Here is a 23,255-nt window from a genome sequence, read left to right as displayed (position 1 = left end):
TTTGGGGCTATAGTGGAAGGAGGGAGAAAAAGACTTGTTACCCTACGGAAAATCTTTTACAAACAGTTACCACGGTGTTCAACCCTATGTCTCTGTAAGGAAAAGGGTAGACTTTTTATTTTAAAATAAGAGCTGAAGATTTAGAGCCCATTCCTGAAGGGGGGAGTGAAGCTCCTTAGGAGCTGGTGTGACACCATGCCAGCGTAGGTGCCACCTTATCATGGAATAAGGTGGCACCTATGCTGGCACAGGGTCAAATATGCTGGCATCTGGGCGCCACAGACACACTCACCCCCCCCCCCCGCCAGCACAGCCATGCTGTCAGGGCTTTCCTGGAAAGGAAAGCCTGCGCTGGAGTGGGCGGGGTGTTCCTGGAGGCAGCTTTTTCGCCCTGGGAACACTACTTCGTGCTGCAGCAGGGCCATTTTGGAGGCAATGGAGGATTTCTCTCTTTTTTGTTTTTAAAAAACTTTTTTTGCCTCCATGGCGGCCGGGAAGCCTCTGAGGAGGAGGCGCAATTGCACCACTCTTGGCAGTCACAGATCTGGCCCCCCCTTCAGGATTGGACTGCTTGAGAGGAAACATGGTATGTTCCCTCCAGGTTACCCCCTTTGGAAGTACAAAGCCTATTTTTCAATCTCTGGCAGTGGGAGACCTACATACCGGTAGACACTGTTGTGGATTGGGATGTGTATCATTCAGCTATCTGTGAATATTGTGTAAATGGAGTTTAAAGAGTTAATAATTAATGTCTAGCTTGATAGCGTTACTATTCATAAGGGTTTTAGGGTTTTAAACAGATGGTATTAATTTCGCTATTATTTGATTGGAGGAACTTGGAAGTAAGAATTAAGAGAAGCCTATAACTATTTATACTTAGGTGATTTTTTTGTAACTTAAAAATTGGTTTCCACTTCAGTATATACCTTGTTTTTGTTGCTTTTATGCTAGTTAGCTATTGCTGTTGCCTTGGAAATCACATTACTTTAAAACAGTGTACGAGGGGATCACTGCTGTTGAATTATTTGAGGCATATTGTTGGTCATTAACACTTTTCTGTTGAAGTTGAGTCTGTGGAACTAATGGCCCAATCCTGAGAGATTTGTGTGACACATACATACAGCTGAGCATGGGGACATACCATGCTGCTTAGATGATGGGTGTGATCAGCTTTGACGTTGCTGATTCACTTGTTGAGAGATAAGGTGCCTGTAAACCAGTCTATGTTCATATATTAATACTAGTTAAAGCTTTTCTTTTTGAGTACCGCAGATCATAATCAGATCATGTTCAGAAGAAAGCTTCATATGTGGTTGCCTGTTTCATGATAAAGATCATTCTTCCTGGATCAGCTGTATTTGATTGGGAACACTTCCCATTTATTTCAATGGAACATGCTTTAATTGAGATGTTTTTAATATGAGAACATCAATTTCTTGTAATGTTTTTGATTAAAAGTCCTCTCATTCAATTAAAGAATTACTTACAGGTGAAATAGTTCTGTTCCTCTCCTTTAGTGCCAAAAAGAAACAGTGATATTCAAGTATATAAATAAGAGTTTCATTTTAAAAAATAAAAAACCAAAAGTACTATAAATAGCTTGTTTAAATATAAAGGTGGTTCTTTACAGATTATTATGGTTAATTTCACATAGTAATTTATTAATTTATCATTTTATAGCCCGCCTTTCTCACTGTAATTCAATATGGGTCACAAAATATAGAAGCCAGTAATAAATGCAGATAATAGGGAGAAGTCCAATTTTGTATAGCTTTAACTTGTTCAAAGGCATCTGATATTGTGTGTATGTTGAACTCATTTCAACATTTTTAATGGAAAGAATTGATAATTAACACAAAATCTTTTTCTTTCAGGCACCTGGACCTGAACACTTAAGTTAATTACAAGCTTGAAAATCTGAGAAAAACTGAACTCATTCTGTGAGCTTGAAGATAAATTTTCAGTGTGTAAAGGCACTTTTAAGAATGAAAACTACATTCAGTTGTGTTAGTGAATATAGAATAATGAGAAGAACACTATGATGGCGAAGAACAAAGAGCCTCGCCCCCCATCCTATGCTATTAGTGTGGTTGGACTTTCTGGAACCGAAAAAGATAAGGGGAACTGTGGAGTCGGGAAGTCGTGTTTGTGCAATAGATTTGTGCGTTCAAAAGCAGATGAATATTACCCAGAACATACCTCTGTGCTTAGCACCATTGACTTTGGTGGACGAGTTGTTAATAATGATCACTTTTTATACTGGGGTGACGTAACGCAATGTGGAGAGGATGGAATAGATTGCAAAATTCATGTTATTGAACAAACTGAGTTCATTGATGATCAGACTTTTTTGCCTCATCGAAGTACGAATTTACAACTCTATATAAAACGTGCAGCTGCAACCAAATTGCAGTCAGCAGAAAAACTTATGTATATTTGCACAGATCAGCTTGGACTGGAGCAAGACTTTGAGCAAAAACAAATGCCTGAAGGGAAGCTAAACATTGATGGATTTGTGTTGTGCATTGATGTAAGTCAAGGATGCAATAGGAAGTTTGATGATCAACTTAAGTTTGTGAATAACCTCTATATTCAGCTATCAAAATCTAAGAAGCCTATAATAATAGCAGCAACTAAATGTGATGAATGTGTGGAACATTATTTACGAGAGGTTCAGGCATTTGCTTCAAATAAGAAGAACCTTCAGGTAGTTGAAACATCAGCAAGATTCAATGTCAATGTAGAGACATGTTTTAGTGCATTGGTACAAATGATGGATAAAACCCGTGGTAAGCCTAAAATAATTCCCTATCTGGATGCCTATAAAACACAGAGACAACTTGTTGTTAGTGCAACAGATAAATTTGAGAAACTTGTGCAGACTGTTAGAGACTACCATGCTACATGGAAAACTGTTAGTAATAAACTGAAAAATCATCCAGATTATGAAGAATACATTAATTTAGAGGGAACCAAAAAGGCCAAAAATACTTTTTCAAAACACATAGAACAGCTTAAACAAGAGCATATAAGAAAAAGAAGAGATGAATATATTAATACATTACCAAGAGCTTTTAACACCCTTTTGTCAAACCTTGAAGAGATTGAGCATTTGAACTGGCCTGAAGCTTTGGAATTAATGGAAAAAAGACCAGATTTCCAACTATGTTTTGTGGTGCTGGAAAAAACACCCTGGGATGAAACTGATCATATAGATAAAGTGAATGATAGGAGGATTCCATTTGACCTTTTGAGCACACTAGAAGCTGAAAAAGTCTATCAAAATCACGTACAGCACCTAATATCAGAGAAAAGGAGAGTTGAAATGAAGGAGAAGTTCAAAAAAACACTTGAAAGAATACAGTTCATTTCTCCAGGACAGCCCTGGGAAGAAGTTATGTGTTTTGTAATGGAGGATGAGGCTTTTAAATATATTACTGAGGCAGATAGTAGGGAAGTGTATAGCAGGCATCAACGGGAAATAGTTGAAAAGGCCAAAGAGGAATTTCAGGAAATGCTTTTTGAACATTCAGAGCTGTTTTATGACTTGGATTTGAATGCAACGCCTAGTTCTGATAAAATGAGTGAAATTCATGCAGTTCTGAGTGAAGAGCCTCGGTACAAAGCTTTACAGAAACTTGCACCTGATCGAGAGTCTCTTCTCCTTAAACATATAGGATTTGTGTATCATCCCACTAAAGAAACATGTCTCAGTGGCCAAAACTGCATGGACATTAAAGTAGAGCAGCTACTAGCCAATAGTCTCTTACAACTGGACCATGGACGCTTAAATTTGTATCATGATAGTGCCAATATTGATAAAGTGAATCTTTTCATTTTGGGTAAAGATGGTCTTGCACAAGAGCTGGCAAATGAGATTCGAACACAATCCACAGACGATGAGTATGCCTTAGATGGGAAAATATATGAACTTGATCTTAGACCAGTTGATGCAAAGTCACCTTATCTTTTGAGTCAGTTATGGACTTCTGCCTTCAAACCGCATGGATGTTTCTGTGTGTTTAATTCTATTGAATCACTCAATTTCATTGGTGAAAGCATTGGGAAAATACGGACTGAAGCTTCTCAAATAAGAAGAGACAAGTATATGGCCAATCTTCCATTTACGTTAATATTGGCTAATCAGAGAGAGAGTGTCAGCAAGAATTTGCCCATTCTAAGACACCAAGGACAGCAATTGGCAAACAAGTTGCAGTGTTCTTTTATAGATGTGCCTGCTGGTACCTACCCACGTAAATTTAATGAGGCTCAAATTAAACAAGCTTTGAGGGGAGTTCTGGAAGCTGTTAAACACCATTTTGATGTTGTAAGCCCTGTTCCTATAATTAAGGACCTGTCGGAAGCTGATTTGAGAATTGTAATGTGTGCCATGTGTGGAGATCCTTTCAGTGTAGATCTTATTCTTTCACCCTTCCTTGATTCTCATTCATGTAGTGCTGCTCAGGCTGGTCAAAATAACTCCCTAATGCTTGATAAAATTATAGGTGAAAAAAGGAGGCGAATACAGATCACAATATTATCATACCATTCTTCAATTAGTGTCAGAAAAGATGAACTTGTTCATGGGTATATATTGGTTTACTCTGCTAAGCGGAAAGCATCTATGGGAATGCTTCGAGCATTTCTTTCAGAAGTACAAGATACTATTCCTGTCCAGTTGGTGGCTGTTACTGACAGTCAGGCAGACTTTTTTGAGAATGAAGCAATCAAAGAATTAATGACTGAGGGGGAACACATAGCTACTGAGATTACTGCTAAATTTACAGCTTTATATTCTTTATCGCAATATCACCGTCAGACTGAGGTTTTCACACTGTTCTTCAGTGATGTTTTAGAAAAGAAAAACATGATTGAAAATTCCTATGTATCTGATAGTACTAGAGAGTCAACACATACAAGTGAGGATGTTTTCCTGCATTCTCCTAAAAGGAGCTCTATTGCCTACAGTGGCTATCCAGATTCAGAAGATGATACTGAAGCCCCACCTCCTTACAGCCCAATTGGAGATGATGTACAACTACTACCAACACCCAGTGATCGCTCAAAATATCGTTTAGATTTGGAAGGTAATGAATATCCTGTGCATAGTACACCACTTAATTGTCATGATCATGAACGCAATCATAAAGTGCCTCCTCCCATAAAGCCGAAGCCAACTGGACCTAAGTCAAATGTGAAAAAACTGGATCCAAACCTATTAAAAACGATTGAGGCTGGCATTGGTAAAAACCCAAGAAAATCTAAAATGCCTCTGGCATCAACTGATGAGTCTGATAATTATTCAGACCCTAAGGACACTGTTTTTAGGCACAGAGGTGGTTGTGATGATATCTACGCAGTTCCTGATGATAGTCAGAATCGTATGATTAAAATTCAAAATTCATTTGCTATAAATAATGCCCAAGGTGATGAAGAAAATGGATTTCCTGACAGAACTTCAAGGACCCATGGAGAAAGAAGACCTTCAAAATACAAATATAAATCTAAAACCTTATTTAGCAAAGCCAGGTCTTATTATAGGAGAGCACATTCAGATGCAAGTGATGATGAAGCTTTTACAACCTCTAAAACAAAAAGAAAAGGAAGACATCGTGGCAGTGAAGAAGACCCACTTCTGTCCCCTGTAGAAACATGGAAAGGTGGCATTGATAACCCAGCAATTACATCAGATCAAGAGTTGGATGATAAAAAGATGAAGAAGAAAACTCAGAAAGTGAAGGAAGACAAGAAAGTAAGTTTTGTTCAGTCTTTAAGCAGGGTATTCCTCCAATACCAATCTTGTCTTTTTTCATGTTACAGAGATATTTTAAGAACATTGGCTATAGTTCTTGTTTGCTGCATATGTGTATTTCAGCTATTATTCAGAATGGTAACTAGTGACAAAGGGGACACTGAAAACTGTTGCTCTTTTTGCTGAGGTGGAACCACTACAGCAAGAGAGAATTATTTTGGATTCTCTTGGTGTTGAATTCACAGCTGATGAGGGTCAGTTTTAAACAATGCATGAGGAGGTTCATGATTTAATGCATGATTTGTCTTCAGGTACTTTATTTCTGTTATAAAAATAGCTATGTGGTTCAAGCGTAAGTGAAGACATTAACAATTTAAATACTATTTTTCTCTGAATCAAATACTTACAATGTAAAAATTAGGAGATGGATTCCTTCAGAATTTTTATGTTACTGTATGCTATTGAGTTGTATCCAGTGAGTGATTTTCCATGGACAGACCTACCCTTTCCAGATGTGGTGGTATCATTTTTGGTGATTCACCCTCAGACATTGTTCCCCTATTCTGTTTATAAACTTGTGACCTTTGTGGACCTTTGTGTTAAATTCTGTTGAAATAGATGAGTGGACAGCTATGTCTACAGCATATCCATAGTTCCTTGGGTGGTAAAATTATTGTCTCAAAGGTTTTCAGTGGCTTTTGTTGGTTTTCTTAAATTTAAACAATGTAAAGGAATTATAGGATATGTATGTTTGGATTCAGCATGGTGTGAGGAAGGGAAAATGTACTTAGCCCAGTTCCACTTGTACAAACAGTAGTGCAACGGCTGCAGCAATGCATTGCACTTTAATATGATTTATGATGAAGTAACTATGCATATGAAGCAATGGGAATTTAACAGATGTTTGACAAGATTTTCTTTGATTTTGTGACTAATTTAAAAACGTTGTGCTGTGTATTTTTTGTGGAAAAGACTGAGGGCACTTTGTGCAAGCTGACAGCGAGGAATAATTTTAGTGCTTCCTCTTGTGCATGGACTGTTGCACCCATGGAAATATTCCATGCTGGTTCTTGGGATCCAATATTCCATGGGATTCAACCCGTGGTCTATAAGTTTGTACAAGTCCAATAAAAATAATTTCCACAGAAAGCTTTGAATTGTTTGACTATAACACTTGAGAAAATAAGAAAAGCTGTGCTGGATCAGGCCAAGCCTCATCAAGTCCAGCAGTCTGTTCACACAGTGGCCAACCACTGTAGGAAGCCCACAAACAAGACGACTGCAGCAGCATCCTGCCTGTGTTCCACAGCACCTAATGTAATAGGCATGCTCCTCTGATGCTAAAGAGAATAGGTATGCATCATGACTAGTATTCATTTTGACTAGTAGCCATGGATAGCCTTATCCTCCATGAACATGTCCACTCCCTTCTTAAAGCCTTCCAAGTTGGCAGCCATCACCACATCCTGGGGCAGGGAGTTCCACAATTTAACTGTGTTGTGGGAAGAAATACTTCTTTGTATCTGTTTTGAATCTCATCCTCCAGCTTCAGCAGATGACCCTGCATTCTGGTATTATTTGATTTATATTTTCTAAAACATACCTATTTCCGTTCAAGCTGCTATTGGTACATAATGATTAGCATGGGATACTTTTAAAATTTTAGTTTCAATAAATACAAGTTAAAATAAGTATGCTAGATCAATCACATTCTATTTAAGGCACTGGGCATTCATTTTTTTCTGAAAAACCCGCAGCATTATTTCCAACAGATACTAATGACATTGGGGTAATTTTTTGTTTAGATTTGTTTCTTATTCTCTAATTTATGCTATATAATCAGGTAAGAGATTGTGTGGGTTAAAATTTCTTTTAAAATTTGCTTTATATGATGCAATACATACTCTGCAGCTTCTCAAAGAAGTTTTGTATTTTTCAAGTTTTATGTATCAGTGAGAATTAGAGATGAAGTAAGGACACATTTTTTAAGAATTCATCTTTGCCTCTTTATTAAGAGGTGTTCAGATTTTTGCTCGAAATTATTGTTGTTGCTAGGTAGTAGCTGAACATTTAGTTAAACTGGTAACAGGAGAAAAGTTACTTAACTGCTGTTTGAGATCCTTTACTTGAAAATGTCAGGGACTGAACCTGAAACTTTCTGTGTGCTGAGCACATACTCTATCACTGAGTTATGGCCTCTGTGTTTGACCAGGAGATAACATAAATGGTGAGGCTGATTTTTTTTTGAAGCATGATCTAGTTATATTGAGATACCTTGCCATGTTAACATATTTCTGACTTCTGGTTTGCACAGTTCTTATAACAGATGAAATATGTCTTAATACCAAGTTTTCAGAAAAATCTGAAATCTAAAAACAAAACAAAACATGGGGGAGTTAAAACCATGTAAATAGAAGTAACCTGTAGCTTTAAGAAACAAGTTTCCTCAGTGGCTGCAGCTAAGCACCCGCAATAGTATTGCCAACCTTCCAGGTTTGGTTTTGGCAAGGGGGTGAGGCAGGACCTTTTCCAAGGTTGTTTGGGCCTTTGAGGGAAGACTTACTGGGGCAAGACCAGGCAACCAAACACACATGGAGATTTGCTAGAACATGACTCGCCCAGAGCTGGCTGTTTGCTACTTTTCAACAGCAGCTACCCAGTGAAAGCCAGTGTGGTGTAGTGGTTAGTTTAAACCTAGGATCTGAAAGACTAGGTTTGAATCACCAGTCTGCTGCGGAAGCTCACTGGGTGACCTTGGGAAAGTTAAACATTCTCAGCCTAACCTACCTCAGCCAGGAAGGACAAGGTTGTGGGTGGGCAGGTAAAGAGGGTAGTAGTTGGAGGAGATAGATGATGGTACTGTTGTTGTGGGGGAAAGTGAAGGAGATAAGCCAGACAGGCAGTCAACAAGGGAGCAATGCCTTCCTTCTTTCTCGAGCTATGTTAATGCTCCCATCCTGGGGGAGAAGGCAGAGGCAGTCTGGAGGAGAATATGGTGATACCTCTGCTGCAGTTTTCTCCTTTCCCCACCTTCCCACTGGAAACTCCTATCCGTATCCCCACAAGTGTTTTGTATGTCTCTGCTTATAGTGGTCTATTTTTGAACATTAGGAACCTTTTGATGGAGTGAAATGCAAGTTACTTTTGTATGCTCTCCGTCTTTGAATTGCACACTAATTCAAATAAGGGCATTTACAATAATTTCAAGACTGCAGTGTACAAATATAGTCAATAAAGAGGTATTGGTTCTCGTAGGTTATCCGAGCTGTGTAACCGTGGTCTTGATATTTTCTTTCCTGACGTTTCGCCAGCAGCTGTGGCTGGCATCTTCAGAGGAGTAACACTGAAGGACAGTGTCTCTCAGTGTCAAGTGTGTAGGAAGAGTAATATATAGTCAGAAAGGGGTTGGGTTTGAGCTGAATCATTGTCCTGCAAAAAGTAACAAAGGTAATGTGCTAACCATTGTCCTGTAAGTATCAAGATAATGTGCTAATGAGGGTGTGGTATGTTAATATGGAACCATTGTATCATGAAGTGATCTGTTAATGTGTGAAATCCAAAGCTAATCTGCATGGCCGTTGTTGACTGTAGTCTTTGTTAGTCTGGAGGTTTTTAAGACAGGAAGCCAAGCCTTATTCATTCTTAAACTCTCGAAGTCTCTAAGGTTCCATATTAACATACCACACCCTCATTAGCACATTATCTTGATACTTACAGGACAATGGTTAGCACATTACCTTTGTTACTTTTTGCAGGACAATGATTCAGCTCAAACCCAACCCCTTTCTGACTATATATTACTCTTCCTACACACTTGACACTGAGAGACACTGTCCTTCAGTGTTACTCCTCTGAAGATGCCAGCCACAGCTGCTGGCGAAACGTCAGGAAAGAAAATTCCAAGACCACGGTTACACAGCCCGGATAACCTACGAGAACCAATGAACTCTGACCGTGAAAGCCTTCGACAATAAAGAGGTATGTTTAAGAACCAGCATAGTCCAATTGTACTGGATGGCCTAGTGACTAAAATATAATAATAATCTACAGTGTGGTTTTGTTAGAGAAAAGTATAACAAATACCGTCAGTAATTGTGTACACCAGAAAATGCTATAGCAGTTATTTTAAAATAATTGCAACAGTTTAAATATTCTGTTGCATTTTTATTTCCTTTGTGGCAATGGGGCCGCCCGCCACAGCATCCATTTCCAAACCCAGGAAAGTTTGTTCTTGGTATTGTGTGACCCATGTGGAATAATAACCATGTGGGCTGGAAGAGGGAGAAATAACACACTCCTGCCAGGGTAGGAGGGGTTAGAGCAGGGAATACCCAATGGATCACTGGATCCAACCCACTACTGTGTACAATTTTGGAAGTGAAACAAAAATGAAAAAGTAGTTTAGACTGCGTCCATGCTACTGTACCTTCCTTGGTGAGGAAGCTACACTACATTTAATTAAAATATATAAAGGATTTTCTTTTGGTGTTTTCAATTGCACGTTGCATACTGACATTCTTGGCTGTTTTGTCGTAGCAAAAAAAGAAAACTAAGACATTCAATCCACCAACTCGTAGAAATTGGGAGAGTAATTACTTTGGGATGCCCCTGCAGGATTTGGTTACACCTGAAAAGCCTATACCACTCTTTGTTGAGAAGTGTGTGGAGTTCATTGAAAATACAGGTAGGAAACATGTTGAACTTCAACAACGTTTGACTTCTTTCTTGATGGCTAGTTGGTCCTGCATTTTTCATGTATAACTTTACAGTGTACTTTAATACAGAACTACCAGATTAAGATGAGTGCTGAAATCTGCTTGCTTTCAGACACTTGCCAAAAAAGAAATCCATTTAAATGATCTTATTTCTGTGAAAGACTGGAATGTTTCACTTTGTTTAAATGCAAGCACCCACTTGCTGCTTTATTTGCACTTGAGAAATCCTGTCAGGAAACTGGGATATGGAGCTTTATAGGCAGCAGATTTCTTTTATTCAGATATATACTGTTTGGTATCTATGTAATTTCCCTGTTGTCTACTCTTCCCTCGTTTGTTGCCGTCCTAGTTATGGTTCCTCATTATAGCCAATGTGTTGCAGTGTTGGACTAGGACAGTGATGGTGAACCTTTTAGAGACCGAGTGCCCAAACTGCAACCCAAAACCCACTTATTTATTGCAAAGTGCCACCACGGCAATTTAACCTGAATACTGAGGTTTCCTCCCAGCTCGGCAAGGGGGGCGGCGGCTTTGAAGGGCTCCGCGCTGCCTGCCCTTCAAAGCCAGGCGGTGGGGAGTCCAGGGAAGGCTCCGAGCTCCCTTCAAAGCCCCAGCTGCCCCCGCGCGTGCCCACAGAGAGGGCTCAGTGTGCTGGTCTTGGCACGTGTGCCATAGGTTCGCCAACACGGGACTAGGACATGGCGAAACTCAGTAGCTCACTGAGTGACCAAGTAGCACTGAGTGACCTTGGGCTAGTCGCTTTTTCTCACACTAAAATACTTTAGAGTAATGAAGGCAGAATTGAACTGCTTGGGTAAGGTCAGGATAAAATGCAATAGATAGTTGGCTGCACCTATTTTCATATACATATCTTATGAACCAGCCTTTCATATTAAATAGAAAAGAGAATATTTGACTCTTGAAATAAAGAAATTCTCATTCATTTAAACTCACATTTTTGAGAAGTTTTGAAATGTGTAGGTAATTGAAAAAGAACAAGAGAGCATTAGTGATCCAAAGTACTTCCACTTAAGATACTGTTACTTTTGGTGAATTTACATATCGTGTACAGTTACATCTTCAACTTGAGTAATCATCACTTTATGTTAATTTTAAATCAAATATAATTGGCAATTTAGCTGATGATAGAATTAAGCCACCTCAACTTAATCATTTGCCAACTTATGGGGTTGCCATAAGTTGGCTGAGACTTGACAGCACTTTACATACACATCCATTCTTAGAACAAAAGGTGTAAATTGCACTAATTTTTGATTGAGTTTTTGAAGTGAAGATGCAAAGTGTTCAGCATTTCTACAAAAATTGCCAAGAAAAGTCAAATATCAAACCACAATGTAATTTTTTTCCCTAGCGTTTTGATATGCCTAGATTAATGTTATAGCTCTGGTTTCCTTTCATTCATTACAAATTGTCCCAGTGTGTTCTCTCCAGAGACAAACCCAGATTCTCTGACCTGTACAATACATAAGTAGTAAGTACGTGGTCTGGGACCTTCGTACACCCTCCAGAGAACATTATGTTCGACAAATAGCAATCTCTTGATGGTCCCCAGCCCAAAGAGCATTAGACTGTCCTCAACCATGGCCAGGCCTGGTGAGATCAGGGTCCTGCGGGACCTTGGAGCTTTCTGCAGAGCCCGCAAAACAGAACTGTTCCACCAGGCCTTCAGTTAGGATGGCCTCAGTTTTCCATCTGCACTGACCTCCCCATTTCTCTCCCCCACCTTCTGTTTTGGATTGCTATTAATTGTTGTGGCTCTGCCTGTCCACAGGCCTGCTGCAGCCCTGTTCCTCCAAAATGAGCGCTACTCTTTGTTAATCTTATAGACTTTATATTGTTATTTATGAATATTAATGGGGCTGGAAATTATTGTTTTTATCTTACTTTGTGATTTTACAATGTTTTATTGTATTTATAATTATTGTATGACTACTGTAATGTGACCTGCCCTGAGCCTGGCCTCGGTCAGAGAGTGAGGGTGGCGTATAAAACTAACTAACTAAATAAATTTGAAAGGCAGAGGTTGATAGGATCATTAAAAGTTATGTCGTCTCAGAAGTGTAGTTGACCTACTCTAATGTTTCAAAGGAACAGACAATACTGTCTTTAGATGGCACTAGTACTTGTATCAGATTTTGTGTCCATGTGTTCCAGGTCTGTTTTAGATCAGATCTGGTTTATCTGAGTTTGGTGTGCAGAGTGGTCCCTATACATTTGAAAGAGGGCTTGGGCTTGATATCATTGGCATTCAAAAGCCTAGAGAAGCTTGGAAGTAAGTTGTCCCCACCATCTTTCTCCCTAGAGCTCCACAGGGCTGGTAAGGACATTAAGCTACTAGCAGGTTACACAAAAAGAGAACCTAATCCATTGCTCATATGATAAATTGCACTAAAGCTTGAGATGTTACTAAGCATGTGTCCATTTCATGGTGTCATGTTAATATAATTCTCACTTTCTGAGGCATCTCAGACCAAAGCTGGAGTTACTCACTGAGGCGGAAGCCTCAGACTGCTGGCCTAGATAGTTTTAGCTGCAGCAGCTTCTACTATTTCTTGGCGCATATAGAGGCTATTTCCTAAGCTCTGAGGCCTCAAGGCCCTGATGCTTTCACAGTGTCATTAAGGTGCCAGGTCTGTTTGTAGTTAATTAAGACTCCAAATGAGTCTGAATTAGTTACAAATTAAACTAATTAATGAAAAATCCCTGATTATTTATCAAGTACAAACGACAGGTTCATCCCATCACCAGCCATGAGAACATATGATTTAAACAATCAAGTTATTTTTTCCAGGCCAGAAATGTAAAATGCTTACTGCATTAAACATGCATCATTTTTACTTAGCATATAAATATATCTAATTCTCAACATGGCCAAATCTGTGGATACTTAAATTTAGAGACTGAAACAGGAACAGGAAAAATAGATCTTCCTACAAACCTGAAAAAGTCCCAAGTTTCCACAAAAAATCTGAAATCCATAAGATAAAATACACTGGGGGCTAAACAACCCCAAACAAATAGAAACAGTAGCTGTAACTATAAAAAACGAATGACCTCAGCAGCTACTTGGGAGTTGGGCTGGGAATTGCCAGCCTTCAGGTCTTGGTTTCTATCAGTAAGAGGCAGGGGGAAGAGCAGGGTTTATTCCAGGGCTCTTTTGGCCTTTGAGGGAGGACTAATTATGGCCATGCCTGGCAGCAAGCACCAAATGACTTGATACCATGTGAATTGCCCTGACTCAACCAGATCTAGCTGGTTGTTATTATTCAACAGCAGCCAGCCCATGAAAGCCAGTATTGTGTAGTGGTTAGAATTTCAGACTAAGGTCTGACCTTTTGAAGTGTGTTTGTATGCCAATAAAAGGATGACTAAGACCTGGAAGACCCAAGTTCAAATCCCCACTTTAACATGAACGCTTTGTGTCTTTGGGCCACTGACACATTCTCACCTTAAACTACTTCACAGTGTTGTTTTGAAGATAAAATGGAAGAGAGGAGAATGTTGGGTTCCCATTGTGAAGAAATGTGGGGTATGGTATAAATGAAGTAAATAATGGATATAGGGAAGAAGAGGGAAAGATAAAAGGAGAGGCTCAGAGATGGTTAAGATATGGGGGCTGCCAGGAGGATGAAAAGAGGAACTGGTGTGGGGTGGGGGATATAGGGGAAAGGTTTCCTCTGCAAGTCCTTAATGGTTCGCCACTAGCAAATGGACCTGGTCTGGCTGGCGGCCAGAACACCACACAGTTTGTCCAGGAAGAGGCTGCCAGGGAGAGGGAAGGTGGGAAAGCTGAAGATGGTGGGGCAGATAAAGGTAAGTTGGCTTCTAGGTGGGAAGGAGAGAAGGAAGCAGAGAAAGGCGAGAAGCTTTGTGGGCTGCCAGGGAAGGGAAAGAGGAAATAGTGGGGGACGTTAAATGAGATACCCCCTTGCTAGTCCTTGTGGATCCCCTGCTTGTAATATTATATTTTTTGGGATATTTATTGAATTATGGAAATATACCCACTTTATGCTGCCTTTTCCTGTGTATCTTATTTTTGCCTCTGCCTCTATGCCCTGTTGGTCCTCCAGAATAACTGGTTACCCACTGTGTGAGGCATGATGCTGGACTAGATGGACCAGGGCTCTTCTTACATTATAGCATAATAATTATTTGTATGTATATATACAGTATCTTTGAAAATATATGGTATATATCAGAAGTTTATACAATAATCATTATTCTCTATGCTATCAGTTGTTTTGCATAAAGATTCATCCTGCACATTTTCAGTGAATAGAACTGTGTCTTATAAATCATTTAACTCGTTTGGGGGAAAATAATTTTGTAGGTATTTTTTCAGTTGGAAAAACTGGAGGGAAAGGCTGGAGAGAGGCAATATGATTTTCTGGTTTTCACCCTGTCCCTTTACATCTCTATTCTGGGCCATTGCAGAGCCATATTCTAATGGGTATACTGCTGTGTATAGAATCAGGTTTTAATTTGGAATTGAACCGTGGTTGTGGCCTCAGAATTGCCTACTTAGAGCCACTGTGCTGTTGACTCATATGTATAAATACAAAGCAGATCTCAGGCATTCAGTATTGCTCAGGGAAAAATTAGTTTCTCTAGTACTATGCTAAGTATTTCTAATAACTGTCGCTAACTCTCTGGGGACTAGAGGATAAATTAAAGGCATTAATGTTCTTTGGCAGCAGAATTGACACTTGGTCAAGTGATTTTCTGTATTGCTGACAAGTTGCAACAAGGATTCAAGTTGGGCCTACGTGAAGGGCTAATAAATGCATGTTTCAAATATACTTTTAATTTTTCATGCATCAGTAATGAATTTTTCACGCACAGTGGATTTGCATGGGTTGTGTGAATGAACAGGGCTTTTTCATGCTAGTTTCATTTTTCCAAACGAGCCAATAGAATAACTGTGTGAGATGTTCATAAATAAATTGTAGTCCGCACCATTGCAAAACTTTGAAAAGTAAGCTCTGAATGACTACAGTACATTAGTTAATGTAGTTATCAAAGTGATCTAAAGCACAATTCTTCTAAAAATCAGTTTAAGATTCTAACCTGTATTACCAGTAACAGTAATTTTATTTCTCGTCAGAGAGTATGTGAAATAGCTCTTCAAGGTAATGCTTTTGAGAATATTGTGCTTTTGAAAAATTAGGATTGTGCATGGATGCTTCTAAAGGGAACAGTGGAACATTAGACGTATTGTGACTTAGTTTTGTTTCTGACTTCCACCATGTTCCTGATTGATTCAGCCCTGGAATGTGGGAAATATGACAGTTTTCAGTTGATGTAACAGATTGTTTTTAATTATGTAGCATGAGGTTGTATATTCATGCAGTTCCCAGTTTTTTTAAATAAATGAATTCCATTAATCCATTCACAATGTCATGCTGTTCCAGAGGTTTCTGTAAGACTATTTTGGGCAGTTTTTCTATCTAGAAGGTATTATCACAGATGCTTGGTTTTGCAGTTCTCAAAACTATGAATTTGTGTCTGCAGAGATAATATACCTCTTCTTCACAGCAAAAATGTTATAAAATACGCATACAGAGTTGAGAAAAAGAACTTTATCCCATTGTTCCTTTGCAAATCTATGTGCACAGATTCAACCCTTTGTCCCTTAAATGCTAAACTTCAAGAAGTTCAATGAACTGAAGTTTGTTTGGAGTGGAATAGATCTGCACAAGGAGCTAAGTGTGAGGAGGGAGGGGCAAGCAGTAAAAATGAAAGTTAAACCTTTTAAGCAGAATATTCTACAAGTCTTTGCATCTTTGTGTGTATAGCCTTAGGTTTATCATATTATTCTCTCCCCAGAGGAGAAAACCTATAATGGCAGCAGGCCGTAAAAGAGTGTAGAAAACCATGTTTTAAATCTAGTCTTACTGTCTGAGATTTAAATCATGATTTAAATCAAATCCACTGTGATTAGAATGCTATGTTCTGGCTTTAAGTGGCATGTTGAATTTGTATAGTTTGTAAAACTTTCTGAGTTCATTACTCTTTCAGGAGTCTTATAAGAATGTGGGGTAAATGGAAATGTTATTGGAATTAGACATACACAATCATTAGCACTGGATTTTATATGTAATGTGACCTAATATGGATTTATATATGTTTTCTTTTTGTGATCACAACAGAAAATTTGAATTGTATAACTAGCTTAGTACATTTATTTTAACAGAGATCAGAATTCATAATGAGAAGTTAATTATTGTTACACCATATTTACTTAGAAGTCAACTGTACTGAGATTTGCTTCCTTGTAGGAATTCTTGTGTTTATACTCTCTTCTAACAATAAAACAACTATATTTACTGTAGAAATCAATAGTGTAGTGTTAAACACCTTAATATGAATACTGCTTTATGGAACAAATTTAGCACAAATTTAGAGCCTTATGATAGTATATAAAAATCATTTGGAAACTGCTTTCTTTTCCTAAAGGTTTATGTACTGAAGGTCTCTATCGTGTTAGTGGAAATAAAACTGATCAAGACAACATTCAGAAGCAGTTTGATCAAGGTAATGGATTACTTAATGTCAAATACAAGTGGATCTGATTAACTGCTTTGTATGGAATATTGTATGCTTCATTTAAAACCCTAAAATAGCTTTTATCTGAGAAATAATTGTAGATGGAGAACTTTTAACATGCATCCATATCATTGACATGGCTGTTTCTAATAAAAACTTGATGGTCAGGTCCCTGTAGGTAGGATAATGAATCAGGACTTACCTCTGACATAGTAGAGTTTGCAATATCCTCAGATGTTTAGAAAGATAGCATTTTGTAAATTAGAAAATAGTAAACCCACTCAGATCACAGTCTGATAAAGACTGACCAGAGTAACAGAATTAATTTTTAAAAACCACTAAGGATTTAATTTTTAATCCAATACCTCAGAACATTTCCCGTTTTTCTACCTTCAGAATTATTGATGCCTGACTTCAAAATGTATTGATGGTAAGGGTTTTTGATCATACCCATGTAATCACAATTCTATTTAAATCTGTTAGAGTAATCAAATTAACTTCCCTGACATCCTGTCATACATCTGGGAACTTAATCTGGGGTCTAGATTGACATTGAATGTGGCATGTTGGCTCTGATCCATTGTGATGACATCAGTAGACACTGTAGTCCAAGACCCACGAGGCTACAAAAGAAGCCCAACCACTAGTTTGTCCCCGTTTTGAATTTCCATTATGATGGGTAGGCCACCTTCTATGTCCTGAAGGCCATTGTAGGTTCTCAGGTACTGGATGCACCTGTGTGTCTACAGTGCTTCTAAGATGGTTGGGTGCAAGGGCCTTATTAACTGTCAATCTGTCAAAAAGTTGATAAATAGCATCTAGATTTGAAGAGTTCATAAATACAGTTGTAAGTGCTGAATATATCTTGTAATTGGCAAGCACCTGTGTTAGGGCCAAGCCTGAAGCTGACCACTGTTCATTTCTTTAGATCAGAAGGTACAGGATTGCTCAGAACGTACAGGATTGCTGTCATCTTTTCTCTCTCTTCATTTCCCATTATTCCTTCTTGCATGACAAGGGAGCCTTGGGAAAATCCTTCGTAATTTCACCCCTCCCAAACTTCTGTATTTTGCCTACATATTTGCCTAACCTGTGATTTCATATGAGGGTTCCAGCACAAGAACAGGCACATTCACAAGTAGGCAGGTACATCTTCTCCCTCCCCCAACCAAACCAGCAGATCTTCTGAAATTCAGCCAGTGTCCCAGCATCTAAACAACTGCTTTTCTATGTGGCGCGGTGTTACAGTTTCCTATGGCTTCTACCCACAGTTCCAGCTTTTGTCCCCACCTTGAACATACAAGGTGAGAGACGGCAGGGGTTCTTTTCTGGCTATGGTTCTGAAGTGCATGGAACCATTGTGAGTTCTTATTGCCAGTTAATTCCTTTAAAACTCATAATGTCATCAGAGAAGAGATTGTCCTCTTACCCCCATGAAAGGCAGAAGCATGGACAAACCAAGATTCTCGCTGGATGGATTATTTCACAACTAATTATTGTGTTTATATTTTCTTAAATTTTGATTTTTAAATGACTTCAAAATTTCTAGAACTGTAGAATGGCTACTCATGGTTTAGATATAGAGGTTCTTAGTTTAGTTACACATGTCTGAATATTCTAAGTATTATCTTTTGTCTTCTGGCAAGCACAGTGGCCTGGTATTATAAAATATATTGTGATATTACATTTTGAAAATTATATTTTGTAGCAGTACAAAGGCGCATGTTGTATAGAGGGGAAGGGAGTGACTTCTGAGCCACAGAGAAAATTGGTGCTTTATATATTATGGAGCTGTTTGGAATGCCTACCTTGCTCTTCTGCATCATTACATTGCTGTTAACTATTTGCTTTTAAGTATTAAGGGGAAAAATTGCCATGAACTATCCAGTGTTGCCAATCTCCATGTTTTTTCTTGCCAAGCACTATTGTTTGCTTGCACATGGTTTACATTAGAAGGTACTTAGGTGTTCATACTCCATTAATAATACATTTATTCCTGAGTTTAACAGTTTCACCCCCCACCTCTAATTGTGCATTAATTAAAAAATTTATCCTCCCTTTCCTCCTCAAAAGGTGCCCCAAGTGGTCATTGTGTGAAAACAGCCTAATTTTCTGTGACATTATATTGATTTTTTAAACTGAATTAAAAACCATGCATGGTATTCAGTCATTGCTGTAGTATCTGATTTTTTAAATAAAACTGATAACTGATCATTGCTTATAGTATTCTTTACAGCAGATGGCTATTATAGCATATTGTTTTGTTGGTTTTTAAATTAAATGGATAGTGTTTTTATTTCAGTTGGTACATATTCTTAATTTCTACTGTCATACTGTCTTATTAACTAATTGTTTAATATTGTCTTATAGATCATAGTATCAGTTTGGAATCTATGGATGTGACCGTAAATGCTGTGGCAGGAGCCCTTAAAGCTTTCTTTGCAGATCTTCCAGATCCTTTAATTCCATATTCTCTACATCCAGAATTAGTTGATGCATCAAGTAAGTATCTCTTATGAATTATTTGCTGTAGATAATTTTTAAGAATGTGTATGGAAAAAAGGATTTTAATGAAAGAGCTGTGGGTTTGGATGCAAAGGTCTTCACGAATTGTGCTTTCTCCATCTGCAGCCCATGCAGTTCCTCACAGTCTCCTGACTTGCTAGTAAATGTGCTTGTAGTAGGAAACAGGAGGTAGGAAAACCATGTTGATGCAGTAGAGTTCCACCTGTGAAGTTTATAGCCAACCATGTGAGATTTTCACCTGAAGCATTAAACACACCACTATAACACATCAAATAGTGCTCGTCAAACACCTGTTGGTCTGCATTAAACATACCACTGTAAAAGAATTAGGCTACTAAATGGCTTTTAAAAATAAAATGCATATTCTTCATTGCTGTCCCAATATTAGTAAACCTGTTCAGATAACAGAGTGATACGATGAACTTTGATTCCCTTTAAGCTTGAGTTCATTGGCTATTCCATAACTGTTCCATTTGTATAAACGTAGTTGCTTCACTTCAGGAAACTTCAGGATACATAGGATTCCTAGTTGTTTGGAACCAAAAAACAGAGCTCTCTCCTGAAGGCAATATGAAGCTTTTTGCCATTGACACAAAAATTAATGCATGCCCTTGAAGAAAATACTTCTGCCATTGTGTGTAGTTCTTTTTAGTGAGATCCAACTTTGTGCTTCATAATTGGGGGGCTGTTTTCAAACCTGGATTTTTTCCCTAAATTCCAAGTTCTGAAAAGTCATCTTATTCTCTAATGTATCAGAAAGTAAAATTGCACTTGATGGTCTGTCTTCTTCTTCCCTCTGCATAGGGTTAGTAAAATTGTTCATCTTTAAAGGCTTTTTCAGAATTAATAGAATAATTTTTATTTCTACAGAAATTCTTGATAAGACAGAACGGCTCTATGAGTTAAAAGATATTGTGAAAAACTTTCACCCAGTGAACTATGATGTCTTCAAATATGTAATAACTCATCTGAACAGGTATTTCTCAAGTATCAGTTTGGATATAAATGAACTAAATTATCATGTGTGTGAATTATGAATATGCTTTTATGCTTAAACTGCTGGTTCTTGTGATGTGTGAAGATCACTTCTCTCCACCCCATGTATAACACAGATACTGTTGGGGACTGATAACATACAGTTTGAAAGCATTATTTGTGCACTCCAGTACCATGTTATCAGAGTCTAGCATGACTTGATTCATGTGGATATGTACCGATGTGTAGTGTAGGTAAAACTAATGAGAGGCCTCCAAGGACTTTTGAGGAGGGAAATCTCCTTTTCTCTTCCCCCGCTATCCCCTCTTTCCTTTCCCTAAAAATCCCCATAGTCTCTCCCCTTTCCCTGCTTCTTTCTCTCCTTCCCACCCACCAGTCCACCTGACGTTGTCTGCATTCTTGTCTTCAGCTTCACTGTATTTTTTTAAAGTTTTCAGATTGTTCTGCAAACCTGGGGCTTTTATTAGGTTTATAGAAAGATTTGTCTTGTATGTCCATGGCTCCAGTCTCCAGATATAAGTATCTACAGATGGTGTCATGTTGAGAATTAGATACGTTGATGCTCTCATGCATTTTGAAAAACTTGGTTTTAATGTGATAGCAACAGAAATATTCTCCTTGTGCTGGCTGATACTAAATCAAACTATTGGTCCATCAAGATCAGTATTATCTACTCAGACTGGCAGCAACTCTCCAGGGTCTTAGGTCAAGGTCTTTCATGTCACCTACTGCCTGGTCCTTTTAACTGGAGATGCCAGGGATTGAACCTGGGACTTTCTGCCTGCTAACAGTACTCTGTTGAATCATTGCAGATGGAGCTGGAGAGATGTGGAAGGTCACAATTTCCTTTTCATACTAGTTTAGGTCTAGCTAGTGCTCTTGACTAAAAGCAACAGCTGCTGTTCATATTAAAACAATTGTATGATTCATTAAAAGGTAACATGCTTCTACAGAGAGAGAGTTTAGTTGCATTAGTTGAAGCATTGTGCTTTCTCATTGCAGTGTGTATAATCTCTAACAGTATGCCATTTCATAATTCAGTTGGAGAAAGGCAGAGTAGTTGCCACTATTGTTAAGAGCAACCAGATATAAAATGTATGTTTAAACTAGTTAATAGCTTCTTAATTTATCCAGTGCTTATTATCTGCCTTTTCATCATAATAAAGGTTATCATAACACTACCTTATCCTTTGGCTACTGCTTACACATTTTGGATGTGGGAATTTCTCTGAATTCTTAGAAGCACACATTTTTCTTGTTGGATTGTTCGGGAGATTGTAGTTCTTGTTTTTGGTGTTCTTCGAAGCATAGATATTTATAAATGTTGCCATAGTTCAGCCCTGTTACCTGTTTTGCTGAACTAAACCCTGTCTCTGAATCATGATGTCCAATATACGCAGTGCAGGGTGGATCCCTCACCTTAATTTCTCACTGTAGTAAGTGCTTCAATAGTTGTTACTGTTAGGATGTATAATTGGGTCAAATTATCAAGTTTGCTAATTTAGAAGGTGTTTCATAAGGATACGTGGAATACATTCAAATGTATTGTGTTTCCATTTCCTTAAATTTTATTTATCTAACACTTGAATGTCTTCATTTTATTTTAGGGTTAGCCAGCAAAACAGAACCAATTTTATGACTGCAGACAACTTATCTATCTGCTTCTGGCCAACTTTGATGAGACCTGACTTTGAAAACAGGGAGTTCCTCTCAACCACCAAGATTCTCCAGTCAGTAATAGAAACATTCATTCAACAGTGCCAGTTTTTCTTTTACAATGGAGACATTTTAGAAACTTCTGACAGTGTGGCATACCAGCCTCCACCTTCTAACCCAGTGCAAATGGTGGATCCAATCATACCACTACAATTACCACCACCTCTACAACCTCAGCTAATACAACCACAGTTGCAAGCAGATCCTCTTGGCATTATTTAAATATAACAGCTTACAGTAAATAGAAGATGGTTGCAGTCAGCCTCAAATTGGATAGAAAGAAAAGGAAAACTTAGAGATGCATGTACTGAAGATAGAAAAACTGCTTTCATATTTATGGAAGTATTTGGATCCAAACTGGGAAATATTTGTTGTAGGCATACTGTACACCTTGTTCATAAACAAGCAGGTCAAAATTATGTGATTAGCATGACTGAAGAGGTTTAATTTTTTAAACAAAAATAACTAAAATGCAAAGCTGCTGTTGCATGAACGTTTATTGCAATCACTATCATTACTGTGACAATTTTGTCACAATATATTGTGAATAAAAATTTTCTATAGAAATGTAATGATTAATAAATCATTTATGGAACATTCAATGCTTACAGCCTGCTTTAAGGCTGTTTTTGTTGTTTAATGTTCTTTTTTTCTGACAACTCCATTCCCATTTATCCAATTGCCGTGAACAGCTAAAACACAGCTGTATTTTATTTGTAAAATCCCCAAGCTACTTATGCTACAGTATGCTTCTTTTCAGAGAGAACAGAAACTGCACTTCTAGAAATACACCTTCCATTTCCTTTAAAGAAACCTGTGGATATTTGTGTTTAAAGGGTTAGTAATTTTTTCTTACAGCACAATACCAAGGACATGCTTATTGTAAAAGTGAGGTTAACCGTTGTGCAAAAATGTTGCTGTTACCTACTTTTCCCTTTTACGTTAATGAATGAAACACTTTATAATACTGTTAATTCTGTACA

At 38.1% G+C, this 23,255-nt stretch overlaps 1 protein-coding gene across 1 annotated transcript in view; it reads left to right on the top strand.

The window, feature by feature from the left end:
* ARHGAP5 (Rho GTPase activating protein 5) overlaps window positions 1-22,874 on the top strand; it is a 28,445-nt gene extending 5,571 nt beyond the window's left edge. Inside the window, exons 2-7 of the mRNA XM_056852256.1 lie at window positions 1,875-5,752; window positions 10,289-10,436; window positions 16,945-17,022; window positions 19,405-19,536; window positions 20,431-20,536; window positions 22,164-22,874. Of these exons, the coding sequence (XP_056708234.1) occupies window positions 2,039-5,752; window positions 10,289-10,436; window positions 16,945-17,022; window positions 19,405-19,536; window positions 20,431-20,536; window positions 22,164-22,494 (4,509 nt within the window). The 5' untranslated portion in view covers window positions 1,875-2,038 and the 3' untranslated portion in view covers window positions 22,495-22,874. The remainder of the gene's footprint in view (window positions 1-1,874; window positions 5,753-10,288; window positions 10,437-16,944; window positions 17,023-19,404; window positions 19,537-20,430; window positions 20,537-22,163) is intronic.
* Window positions 22,875-23,255: the final 381 nt, after the last annotated feature.

This window comes from Euleptes europaea, chromosome 6, assembly GCF_029931775.1.
Source record: "Euleptes europaea isolate rEulEur1 chromosome 6, rEulEur1.hap1, whole genome shotgun sequence".
Classification (NCBI taxonomy): domain Eukaryota; kingdom Metazoa; phylum Chordata; class Lepidosauria; order Squamata; family Sphaerodactylidae; genus Euleptes; species Euleptes europaea.
This window is presented reverse-complemented; position numbering and strand designations above follow the sequence as displayed.